Consider the following 13,425-nt stretch of genomic DNA (forward strand, 5'->3'; position numbering starts at 1 on the left):
GGACCCCGGTGCCAAAGCGGGACTGTCCCGCTGAAATCGGGACGGTTGGGAGGTATGCCACTTCTCCTGTCCTGTATATATATACACTGCACAGCACCACTCCTCCTGTATATATACACTGCACAGTACCACTCCTCCTCTCCTGTATATATACACTGCACAGTACCACTCCTCCTGTCCTGTATATATACACTGCACAGTACCACTCCTCCTGTATATATACACTGCACAGTACCACTCCTCCTGTCCTGTATATATATACTGCACAGTACCACTCCTCCTGTCCTGTATATATACACTGCACAGTACCACTCCTCCTCTCCTGTATATATACACTGCACAGTACCACTCCTCCTGTCCTGTATATATACACTGCACAGTACCACTCCTCCTGTATATATACACTGCACAGTACCACTCCTCCTGTCCTGTATATATACACTGCACAGTACCACTCCTCCTGTCCTGTATATATACACTGCACAGTACCACTCCTCCTGTATATATACACTGCACAGTACCACTCCTCCTGTCCTGTATATATACACTGCACAGTACCACTCCTCCTGTATATATACACTGCACAGTACCACTCCTCCTGTATATATACACTGCACAGTACCACTCCTCCTGTCCTGTATATATACACTGCACAGTACCACTCCTCCTGTCCTGTATATATACGCTGCACAGTACCACTCCTCCTGTCCTGTATATATACGCTGCACAGCACCACTCCTCCTGTCCTATATATACACTGCACAGTACCACTCCTCCTGTCCTGTATATATACACTGCACAGTACCACTCCTCCTGTCCTGTATATATACACTGCACAGTACCACTCCTCCTGTCCTGTATATATACACTGCACAGTACCACTCCTCCTGTCCTGTATATATACACTGCACAGTACTACTCCTCCTGTCCTGTATATATACACTGCACAGTACCACTCCTCCTGTCCTGTATATATACACTGCACAGTACCACTCCTCCTGTCCTGTATATATACACTGCACAGTACCTCTCCTCCTGTATATATATACACTGCACAGCACCACTCCTCCTGTATATATACACTGCACAGTACCACTCCTCCTGTCCTGTATATATACACTGCACAGTACCACTCCTCCTGTCCTGTATATATACACTGCACAGTACCGCTCCTCCTGTCCTGTATATATACACTGCACAGTACCACTCCTCCTGTCCTGTATATATACACTGCACAGTACCACTCCTCCTGTCCTGTATATATACACTGCACAGTACCTCTCCTCCTGTATATATATACACTGCACAGCACCACTCCTCCTGTATATATACACTGCACAGTACCACTCCTCCTGTCCTGTATATATACACTGCACAGTACCACTCCTCCTGTCCTGTATATATACACTGCACAGTACCTCTCCTCCTGTATATATATACACTGCACAGCACCACTCCTCCTGTATATATACACTGCACAGTACCACTCCTCCTGTCCTGTATATATACACTGCACAGTACCACTCCTCCTGTCCTGTATATATACACTGCCCAGTACCACTCCTCCTGTCCTGTATATATACACTGCACAGTACCACTCCTCCTGTCCTGTATATATACACTGCACAGTACCTCTCCTCCTGTATATATATACACTGCACAGCACCACTCCTCCTGTATATATACACTGCATGGTGCCATTTCTCCTGTTCGGTTGTCAAAGAGGCGACATTGGTCTTTTGGAAGGTCAATACTGGTTTATTATTTTCAGTTTTTTTATAGGAAAATTTTAAAAAATATTGGAAAATCCATTTAAATGGATTATCCCAAGTAATATCCTATGCCGAGATCTTGGAATCGCCGGGGTCCAACCGCTGAGACCTCCATGATCCCGAGAGCTGGAGCTCTACAGACCTGTGGTCGATCATGCGCACTTCGGCGCCATTCACATGTGGCTCTTCAAATAACTCTTTTAAGAGGATTGTTGAAGGGCAGAACAAAGTATAGCAAAATTCACTGATTGGGGGTGGGGAGTGTTTGAGTATGTGGACTGGTGGGGTTTTTTGTGGCAGGGCCCTGTGTGTGTGTCACTATACAGTGGGGCTGTGCGTGTATATGTCACTATATAGTGGGGCTGTGCGTGTGTGTGTCATATTATATATTGCAGTCACAAGACCACTTGTTCCCGGCGCAGGCACCGGAGAATCCTCACAGCGCACAGTGCGCACGATATGAGGATTCACACATAGTGACTAGACATGTAGCTTAAGATCCGACAACCCCTTTAAGGATGGGCCGCTACTCATGGGCCACTGCTGTGTGCTTGCCCCCCAGGCTAAAATTTGCCAGCCAGCCCCTGTCCAGCACCATGACAACCAGCACAGCACAGTCCTGCATACACTGAGGGCCCTGATCATGTGACCCCTGACTCCTCCCCTCCTGTGACCTCATCACAGGTCCTGTGCACACAGAGGAGCCATGTATGTGGAGTGCGGCTCTGCGGGTGGAGGTCGGTGCTGGAGGCTCCATTATTCTCTATGTGGAGTGTGGCTCTGCGGGTGGAGGTCGGTGCTGGGGGCTCCATTATTCTCTATGTGGAGTGCGGCTCTGCGGGTGGAGGTCGGTGCTGGAGGCTCCATTATTCTCTATGTGGAGTGCGGCTCTGCGGGTGGTGGTCGGTGCTGGAGGCTCCATTATTCTCTATGTGGAGTGCGGCTCTGCGGGTGGAGGTCGGTGCTGGAGGCTCCATTATTCTCTATGTGGAGTGCGGCTCTGCGGGTGGAGGTCGGTGCTGGAGGCTCCATTATTCTCTATGTGGAGTGCGGCTCTGCGGGTGGAGGTCGGTGCTGGAGGCTCCATTATTCTCTATGTGGAGTGCGGCTCTGCGGGTGGAGGTCACTGCTGGAGGCTCCATTATTCTCTATGTGGAGTGCGGCTCTGCGGGTGGAGGTCGGTGCTGGAGGCTCCATTATTCTCTATGTGGAGTGCGGCTCTGTGGGTGGAGGTCGGTGCTGGAGGCTCCATTATTCTCTATGTGGAGTGCGGCTCTGCGGGTGGAGGTCGGTGCTGGAGGCTCCATTATTCTCTATGTGGAGTGCGGCTCTGTGGGTGGAGGTCGGTGCTGGAGGCTCCATTATTCTCTATGTGGAGTGCGGCTCTGCGGGTGGAGGTTGGTGCTGGAGGCTCCATTATTCTCTATGTGGAGTGCGGCTCTGCGGGTGGAGGTCGGTGCTGGAGGCTCCATTATTCTCTGTGTGGAGTGCGGCTCTGCGGGTGGAGGTCGGTGCTGGAGGCTCCATTATTCTCTATGTGGAGTGCGGCTCTGCGGGTGGAGGTCGGTGCTGGAGGCTCCATTATTCTCTATGTGGAGTGCGGCTCTGCGGGTGGAGGTCGGTGCTGGAGGCTCCATTATTCTCTGTGTGGAGTGCGGCTCTGCGGGTGGAGGTCGGTGCTGGAGGCCCCATTATTCTCTATGTGGAGTGCGGCTCTGCGGGTGGAGGTCGGTGCTGGAGGCTCCATTATTCTCTATGTGGAGTGCGGCTCTGTGGGTGGAGGTCGGTGCTGGAGGCTCCATTATTCTCTATGTGGAGTGCGGCTCTGCGGGTGGAGGTCGGTGCTGGAGGCTCCATTATTCTCTATGTGGAGTGCGGCTCTGTGGGTGGAGGTCGGTGCTGGAGGCTCCATTATTCTCTATGTGGAGTGCGGCTCTGCGGGTGGAGGTCGGTGCTGGAGGCTCCATTATTCTCTATGTGGAGTGTGGCTCTGCGGGTGGAGGTCGGTGCTGGAGGCTCCATTATCCTCTATGTGGAGTGCGGCTCTGCGGGTGGAGGTCGGTGCTGGAGGCTCCATTATTCTCTATGTGGAGTGCGGCTCTGCGGGTGGAGGTCGGTGCTGGAGGCTCCATTATTCTCTATGTGGAGTGCGGCTCTGTGGGTGGAGGTCGGTGCTGGAGGCTCCATTATTCTATATGTGGAGTGTGGCTCTGCGTGTGGAGGTCGGTGCTGGAGGCTCCATTATTCTCTATGTGGAGTGCGGCTCTGCGGGTGGAGGTCGGTGCTGGAGGCCCCATTATTCTCTATGTGGAGTGTGGCTCTGCGGGTGGAGGTCGGTGCTGGAGGCTCCATTATTCTCTATGTGGAGTGCGGCTCTGCGGGTGGAGGTCGGTGCTGGAGGCTCCATTATTCTCTGTGTGGAGTGCGGCTCTGCGGGTGGAGGTCGGTGCTGGAGGCCCCATTATTCTCTATGTGGAGTGCGGCTCTGCGGGTGGAGGTCGGTGCTGGAGGCTCCATTATTCTCTATGTGGAGTGCGGCTCTGCGGGTGGAGGTCGGTGCTGGAGGCTCCATTATTCTCTATGTGGAGTGCGGCTCTGCGGGTGGAGGTCGGTGCTGGAGGCCCCATTATTCTCTATGTGGAGTGCGGCTCTGCGGGTGGAGGTCGGTGCTGGAGGCTCCATTATTCTCTATGTGCGGCTCTGTGGGTGGAAATATGTGGTGATTCTCCATTACTGGGTGTGGGGGACATGAACCTTTTCAGCAGTTGTTGTGGATGGCTTTGTAGATCAATGTTAGTAGTTTGAACTGGATTTGTTGGGGAATTGGGAGCCAGTGGAGGGATTTGCAGAGGGGAGAAGCAGGGGAGTAGCGAGGAGAGAGGTGGATTAGCCGAGCAGCAGTTGAGGACAGACTGGAGTGGTGCAAGGGAGTTAGCAGGGAGGCCACAGAGGAGGGTGTTGCAGTAATCGAGGCGGGAGTACATGGAGTTATTAGCAGCCATCATCATACTGCAGACCATACAATGATCATTTGCATCCAGGTATCTTATGGATTACATCTTCCCTGGAGGTCGTCTTTCTTTCGATCTCCATCTTGTGTAGATGACATGATGACTTTTCACAGTCACACCTGGTCTCTGCAGACCTCCATCTTCTCCGCTCTTTTGCAGCACATCCTGGTCAGTCTCAACAAACTTATGATTCCTACAGCCAATAAGTTGCCTAAGCAGTGGCCAAATTAGCCAGTGATTAAGAGCATGGAGGAGATGTCTTAGTCAGTAATTCTACTTGTGTTCCAGTCCGTATAAGACTAGAGAATACAACATCTACACGTTCTATCTCCCGATATGTTTCCCATTGTTGTCATCCTTTATGATGTTACATTGGCTCACTTTCTTCCTATTCATTTCCCTGCAATATCAGATCCTCTCAGTGGACATCTTGTATATTGAGAGAAATTTTCTGAATTAATCATCAAGGATGGATATGGACAGGGACCAGATGGCTGAGAGAATATTACACCTCACCCTAGAGATCCTCTTCCGACTTACTGGAGAGGTGAGAGATTCTGATGACGTCACATTACATCATTCTTATCTATGGGAATAACAGATGGAGAGAACTGGAGAGGTGAGGACTCTGGAAATGTCTGTAGTGAGATTTATTAATGTGTCTCTCCATAACCAGGATTACACAGTAGCGAAGAAGACCTCTTGTGAACGCTGTCAGGACCCTGTGTCTGAGGGATGGGGAAGACCCTTGAGCCCAATCACGAGGCCTCCACCTCACCCCCTGATACATGAGAACTTCAATGACCGGAAGATCCTAGAACTCACCTACAAGATGATTGAGCTGCTGACTGGAGAGGTGACACTGCTGGGAATGCTGGGACATTATACAGTAACACTATGAAGGGATCGGGGGATGACGGTATCATTGTATGTGTCAGGTTCCTATAAGGTGTCAGGATGTCGCTGTCTATTTCTCCATGGAGGAGTGGGAGTATTTAGAAGGACACAAAGATCTGTACAAGGACGTCATGATGGATGTTCCTCAGTCCCTCACACCACCAGGTAATAGACAGGACTAAATACACACTGCCTATAATAATCTGTATGTAAAGAATAAATTCAGTCCCTGTATGTGTTTCCTCCAGATCTATCCAGTAAGAGGACAACACCAGAGAGATGTCCCCGTCCTCTTCTTCCACAGGACTGTAAACAAGAAGATCCCAATGTTCCTCAGGATCATCAGGTAGATGGAGAGAAGGTGTCATGAGATCTCCCCTATGATGTGTAGACGGCTGTGAAGGTCTTGTGCTCAGTCTTGTTTTATCCCCCAGTATTATATGTTTTATACTTGTGTAATGAGAACGGTGGAGATGGCAGGATTAGAGCTGATCATAGATGTGACTTCTCCATCTGTCGGTGACTTTTACAATATTTGTTTCAGGGTGAAGATCTGACCCGTATTAATACTACAGAGACATATGTGAGGGGTGATGAGCGGTGTAAAGAGGAGATTCCTACATATGACTACCCAGGTGAGTAGTGACCACTTAATGCAGAGAAGTCACAGATTCTTCAGTAACCGGCTGTGGCTGCTTTATCAGTCGTGTAGTTCTTTTAAATCATATAGTTTTTATTAAAGCGTCTGACACAATTTCCAGACAGGTACAATGAATACATAACCTATTAATACATTTTCATTTTATGAAAACAACTCACTTACCCCTGCCGCGTTCCCCTATATAAACGGAAATCCCCCGACAAGAGCCCATTTACCCTTATCCTGGCTCTTGTAGACACATATAACAATTGCACCCAACTTATAAATCTCTCGCCAAAACCCATAGCCTTCATGACCGCCCACAAATACCGCCACTCCACACTATCAAATGCCTTAGTGTTAGACACCACAACCCTCCGACCCATATTGTCCGCCTTTACCTGCATATTAAGAAATAATCGTCTAAGATTACATGTAGTAGAGCTATTGGGCATAAATCCGGATTGGTCCCGATGTATTAGTGTTGTTACCACCTTGTTAAAATGATTAGCCAATATCTTGGCCAAGATTTTAATATCTGTCGTTAATAATGAAATTGGGCGATAAGAAGCCGGATCCTTACCCTGTTCTTGCAACACTACAATTATTGCCTCACGCATGGACCGCGGCAACGCCCCCCCCCCCACCAGACCAGCAGCATACACCTCCAACAAGGCGTGAAGCAATACCTCTTTATATTTTTTATACACCTCCCCCCGGAATCTCATCCACCCCTGGGGCTTTATCATTGGGCATAGAGGCCAGTGCAGCATCAAGCTCCTCAAGAAGACCCCGATCTGCCTCTGAGTCTGGGGAGCTGTACCTCTGCCAAGAAACCATCCACCTCCTCCATCGTTGGCTGTACCCGCGATTTATAAAGATCCGAGTAATACTCCGTCATCACCTCCAAAATTGCTTTGCAACCAGTATGGTCCTTCCCATCCTTTCTCTTCAAAGCAACTATATGTGTGGAGTCTCACTGAGCCGCCGCTATTCTAGAAAGATGATGACCCGCCCTGTCCCCCTCCTCAAAGTATTTAGCAGTTTGAAACCTTTTCCTACGTTCTGCCTTTTTCATTGCCATCTGACATACTCTATTCTGCGCTACCTTCAACATTCCCTGTGCTTCTGGGGACTGATTGTTGATTAATGCCTCCTCCGCCTCCTCCAGCTCTCTATCAACATCTGATCCTTCCTGCCCGTTTCTACCTTGACTCGGGATATCTCTTTAATGCAGAGCCCTCTGAAATAGGCCTTCATATCTTCCCATACCGTCAATACCGAAGCCGACCCAGCATTAATTTTAAAATATTCCTTAATGTCCCCCCAATGTGTCCATCTGAGTCAATGAGGTGTAGCCAAAACGGATTCAGCCTCCACATGCACCCCCTAACAGGTACAGATCCCACTCCTTCAAGTATCACACTCATGGGGGAATGATCAAAAATTGTTCTAGCCATCAGGGCCAGCGTTACGGACAGTCAGACTAGGCAGTTGCCTAGGGCCCCCTCTGCCCTAGGGGCCCCCAGCCAGGGGCGGACATACCACCGATGCCTCTTCTCTGGGGCCGAGAGGTGGAGGGTGGTCCCTGCAGGCAGGCCCAGTATCATGTAGCATCGGGCCCCTCTCACTCCCTCCTGTAATCATGCCAACATCTGCTGGGGAGAGAACGGCACGGAGTGCAGAGGTTCAAAAGGGGGGCGTGTCATGCAGGGAGAGACGCTGGCCAATGAACACTTTCCTCACCAGACTGAGGAGAGCGCTCATTGGCTGCTGTCTCTGTTCTCCAGCATGGCACATCCCAATGGTGACTGGTGAGTACTGCCTTACAGTCAGGGCCCCGCCGCACAGCAGTCAGGAACAGCAGTGGAGGAAGAGCAGGACTTACAGTGTGACTTCTGCTCCCTCCACTGTCCTGTTCTCGGCAGGCTGCAGCATCTCCTCACAGAAAAGAGATGGGGGAGGGGGGAGCTCAGTGCACGGGACAACACATGGACCGCACTAGGGGGGATGATATCAGTCCTGTCTGTTCTGTGCCCCATCCCCCACAGTGGGGTCTGCAGCCTTCTCCAACTGAACTGACCTCCAGGGCTCATCTCATCCCCCGATATACAAGATTAGTGTGTGTGTGTGTGTGTGTGTGTGTTTGTATGTATATGTGTGTATCTGTGTGTGTGCGATATAATTGTATGTTTATGTGCATGTATGTACAGTATATGTATTTGTGTACGGTATGTGTATACTTTGTATATAACTGTGTATGTATATACGGTATATGTGTGTGTATGTACGGTATGTGTTATGATCTGGTGGCCTTGGAGCAGCATGAAATGTACTCTGGAGGAGGTGGGACCTGTACTGACCGCAGACCCTGAACTTAACACCGCAACTAGAAGTAGCCGTGGGATGTACCTAACACGGCCTAGACACCTCGACACAGCCGGAGGACTAAATACCCCTAAAGATAGAAACAGGAAAGCTATCTTGCCTCAGAGAAAATCCCCAAAGGATAGACAGCCCCCCACAAATATTGACTGTGAGTGGAGAGGGAAATGACATATGCAGAATGAAAACAGGATTTAGCAAAGGAGGCCAATCTAGCTAAAAATAGAAAAGACAGGACAGAGTACTATGCGGTCAGTATTAAAACACTAGAAAATATCCATCACAGAAAATACAAAATCTCCACATCTAACGAAAGATATGGAGGGTAAATCTGCATCTCCAGAGATTCCAGTTAGGCTGAATAAATCCTTACACAGACCAAGCTGGACAAGAAGAAACATAGAAAAGCACTGAACAATTAGGTCCACAGCATGTGGACTGCAGAAAACAAAGCCAGAACTTATCTTTGTTGATTTGGACAGAAAAGCAGGAGAAACCAGGCAGAGATGTGAATCCTCCAAAAATAATGGACAACTGGCACTAACTACAGGATCTAGCCAGACTAAATAGCCCAGTCAGCCTTGCAATAAGTGGACACACCTGATGACTGCTGCGATCCAAAGACAGCAGCAGTACCACTTATAACCACCGGAGGGAGCCCAAGAGAATTCACAACAGGTATGTGTATCTGTGTGTATGTACGGTATATGTACTATATATGCGTGTGTGTGTATGTATAGTATGTGTATGTATGTGTATCTGTGTGTATGTACAGTATATGTATGTGTGTATGTATGGTATATGCGTGTGTGTATTGTGATGCAGCGGTATGACCATACACAGTGAAACGGCAGTGACCCAAACAAATTCAAACAAAATGTTCTTTTATTGTGTTACTTCACACAGTCAATATAGTATACGGCTTCTTCATACAGTCCATTAATAATGCATGGCTATATGACGCAGTCAATACACAGGCCGAACTTCCCTCTGTTCAGTTTCCCTGGGTGACCGCACACCGGTAACAAGTCTCTGTACTCACTCAGCGCACTGCACTCTTTATCCTCTGGAGTGCAGCCGGGTACACGCAAGACAGCCCAAGACGCAGGGTGTCAGTCTCTCTGGTTCCTTTAGCCTGTGTTGCTCCACACCGAGAGACCTCTGCAGACAACTGCCCTGTCTGCTTCCAAGAACACACTGACACCTCCCCCACTACTACAGGGCTTTTAATCAGTCACTGCTTCATTACTCTAGTTACAGCCACACCTGTGTCTGTAGTACGGCCTCATGGCCTCACTACGCTTCCATGCACATTCTGCAGAGCACATACAGCGCCTCCTAGCTGTACCAGGGGTCACTGCCTCACATATCCTCCCCCCCTGTTCATACCTGTGGGGTTGAACATTTGTTACCCCGTAAGGGCAAAAGACAGGGCATTGGTATGCCCCCCTGACATCCTCGCTCACTACATTAAGAAACCAAAGTAGGGACCGGAACCATTGAGCAATGCACGCATCCCTCCCCTTTGCGTTTCTCCTCCATATTTCATTACGGGACCACCCACCCCGATCTCCATCGCAGCAGCCAAACCCTGTTTTCTGACTAACTGCAGATTTGGGCCAGTTTTGGGTGGTCTTTACTTTGTTTACTTCAGGTTCACTAACCCCACGGGTCATTCTGTCACCAAAGTATCTGCTTTCGGGCCCCTGGTACCGCTTCCTCTGTACCCTTACCCGTGCCTCAGTGACTATATCACGCTGAAACGCCACGGACCGCGCTGGCAACTCTGAGCATATATCTGTACTATGCCACTCCCGAACCGGAGCCTCCCGAAACTGCTGTCTAGCGAGCGCTCTATCTAATTTACCCTGACCCCCGACCCCATCCTTGACCGGTGCCAGAGGGTTCCTCGTGTGCACGTCCCCAGTCACCTTTGCGACCATACACTCTCGGCTCCTCATACCTGCGCCTTTTATATCTGCGACTCCGAAAGGGACCCTGGATCTGAGCTGTCCCAACCTTACCAGGGAACACCTCCAGCTCAAGGTTCAATGGGGTCCCCGCGACCTCTACTGCCACAACCTCTAGAGGGAGCCTATAGGGATTACACTCTAACCCTAAATTGGCGACCCCTGTGGCAGACATCTTAGGATCTTTGGGTTCTACACCCCAAACAACACTTTCCTTGAGAGGGTTGACCCTGGTCTCCCACAGGGACCAAAACAGGGGCAAATCTCTCCCCAACACAGCCCCATATGGAAGCGTTTTCACCACTCCCACCACATGTTTAATGTCCCCACATGGTGTGGAAAAATTAACCTCCATGGTCGGGTACTCCCCGGATTTCCATCACCTCCATCTTCGGTCCGTTGGGGTTGTCACCGGCAACCAGGGACCCATGAACCAAAGTCACTATGCTCCCTGAGTCCAGGAGGACCTCTGTTTGGTACCCGTTCACAAGTACCTGGCACAGCTGGGTTTCGGTATCGACGGTGCCTGTAGTGGTGGTACCGACTGGCTGAGTATACATAGAAATACGGCGACCATACCTGCAGTCCATGGGTTCAGACACCAACGGGCAGTTAGCAGCCACATGGCCAGGCCCTTGACAGCACCAACACCTGATCGCTGTGGCCCGACTGTGCCCAGGAGCCGATTTAGTTTTCTCCGGCTCCTGGGCTGGGGAAACCTTACGTGACAGCCGAAATAGAGCAGTGTCCCGTATAAAGTCCTGAGTGGCTGCATATCGCTCTACCATTCCCACCACTTAATCCAGAGTGCCTGGGTCCCCTTGCCCCACCCAACGCTGTATGGCTGCTGGAAGAGCCCTCACCAGGCGGTCAACCACCACCCTCTCTACCATCTGGAACGGGGTTAATGTCTCAGGCTGAAGCCATTTTTTTAACCAGTTGCAGCAAGTCATGCGCCTGAGATCGGGCAGGGCGAGTCTCGGAAAAGGACCACTGGAACACCCGTTGGGCCCGCACATATGTATTAACCCCCAGTCTAGCAAGGATCTCACCTTTCAGCTTCCCATAATCCAGGGCATCGTCCCGACTGAGGTATATGAAGGCTTTCTGGGCATCTCCAGTCAGGAAATTGGACACCACCTCAGCCCACTGAGTCAATGGCAAGCTCTCCCGCTCCGCAGTACGTTCAAAGATGGTGAGAAAAGCCTCCATGTCATCCTCAGGCTCCATCCTCAGTGCCGACCGGACCTTATACCGAGCCTCAGACCAGAATGCTGTCCCTGGTGGACCTGCCTCTCGCATAGCCGTGAACTGCTGCCTCAACAATTCAGTAGTCTGCTGCTGTTGCTGCTTTTGTAGCTCCAACTGTTGCCGCTGTAACTGCAGCGCCTCTTGCTGCTGCTTCTGTGAGCAGGCAAACTGCTTCAAAAGCTCCTCCATTTTATCAGCTGGCTTAAACTGTAGCTTTGCAGGCTTAATCACTGACATGCAGAACGCTTCGGGTATGCCTCAGTTCACATTGCCCGCATTCTCCACCATATGTGATGCAGCGGTATGACCATACACAGTGAAACGGCAGTGACCCAAACAAATTCAAACAAAATGTTCTTTTATTGTGTCACTTCACACAGTCAATATAGTATACGGCTTCTTCATACAGTCCATTAATAATGCATAGCTATATGATGCAGTCAATACACAGGCCGAACTTCCCTCTGTTCAGTTTCCCTGGGTGACCGCACGCCGGTAACAAGTCTCTGTACTCACTCAGCGCACTGCACTCTTTATCCTCTGGAGTGCAGCCGGGTACACGCAAGACAGCCCAAGACGCAGGGTGTCAGTCTCTCTGGTTCCTTCAGCCTCTGTGTTGCTCCACACAGAGAGAGCTCTGCAGACAACTGCCCTGTCTGCTTCCAAGAACACACTGACACCTCCCCCACTACTACAGGGCTTTTAATCAGTCACTGCTTCATTACTCTAGTTACAGCCACACCTGTGTCTGTAGTACGGCCTCACTACGCTTCCATGCACATTCTGCAGAGCACATACAGCACCCCCTAGCTGTACCAGGGGTCACTGCCTCACAGTATGTATAGTACTTGAATGTGTGACGGTATGTGTATCTGTGTGTTTGTATGGTATATGTGTGTGTTTGCATATACGGTATATGTACAGTATGTGTAACTGTGTGTATGTACGGTATATGTATGTACTATATATGCGTGTGTATGTATAGTACGTGTATGTATCATGGTATCTGTATGTGTATCTGTGTACGGTATGTGTGTATGTACGGTATATGCGTGTGGAGCGCCCCCACTACCGCTGGGCCGAGGGGTACCCGGTACCGGGTCTCTGCTCTGGGGTTGTCACGGTGGCTAGACCCGGTCCGTGACCCTGCTGAGGGGCGTCCAGTGAAAGGTGGTGCTTAATGGTGGTGATGCTATGGTGTGGTGCAGGTCGCGGTGAATAATGAGGACACCAGGTTGCAGTCTCTTTACCTCTTTACTGATGGCTTCTGGGTCCTCAATCCGGAATACGGTTAACCGGGCTGCGCAAGTCCGGCCGGTCCAATGGCACTTTCAGAGTTCCCTTTGCAGGTGGAAATCTGTACCTACCTTCTAGCACTTGTGTGTTGCGGTCCTCCCCTGCTGTGCTTACGGGATAGTCCCCACAACCGTTGTGTCTGTTTCTCGTGTTCCCTCACAACTCGATTCTGATGTTCTTCCACATCCCCCCAGATCTTATGC

The 13,425-nt window shown here is 50.2% G+C and overlaps 2 protein-coding genes across 5 annotated transcripts in view; one reads left to right on the forward strand and one right to left on the reverse strand.

Moving 5' to 3' along the window:
• LOC143768048 (uncharacterized) overlaps positions 1–13,425 on the reverse strand; it is an 804,459-nt gene that overhangs the window by 224,184 nt on the left and 566,850 nt on the right. The window lies entirely within an intron of this gene.
• Positions 1–13,425, forward strand: part of LOC143768055 (uncharacterized) — a 114,515-nt gene that overhangs the window by 79,751 nt on the left and 21,339 nt on the right. The window contains exons 1-6 of one of the 3 annotated variants that reach the window (XM_077256722.1): positions 2,426–2,509; positions 5,196–5,330; positions 5,460–5,639; positions 5,722–5,845; positions 5,929–6,026; positions 6,225–6,315. In XM_077256722.1, the coding sequence (XP_077112837.1) occupies positions 5,253–5,330; positions 5,460–5,639; positions 5,722–5,845; positions 5,929–6,026; positions 6,225–6,315 (571 nt within the window). In that variant the 5' untranslated portion in view covers positions 2,426–2,509; positions 5,196–5,252. Of the gene's footprint in view, positions 1–2,425; positions 2,510–5,062; positions 5,331–5,459; positions 5,640–5,721; positions 5,846–5,928; positions 6,027–6,224; positions 6,316–13,425 lie in introns of those variants that run through there. The other 2 variants (XM_077256721.1, XM_077256723.1) reach the window with 2 other exon arrangements.

The sequence above is a fragment of the Ranitomeya variabilis genome, chromosome 4 (assembly GCF_051348905.1).
Source record: "Ranitomeya variabilis isolate aRanVar5 chromosome 4, aRanVar5.hap1, whole genome shotgun sequence".
Classification (NCBI taxonomy): Eukaryota; Metazoa; Chordata; class Amphibia; order Anura; family Dendrobatidae; genus Ranitomeya; species Ranitomeya variabilis.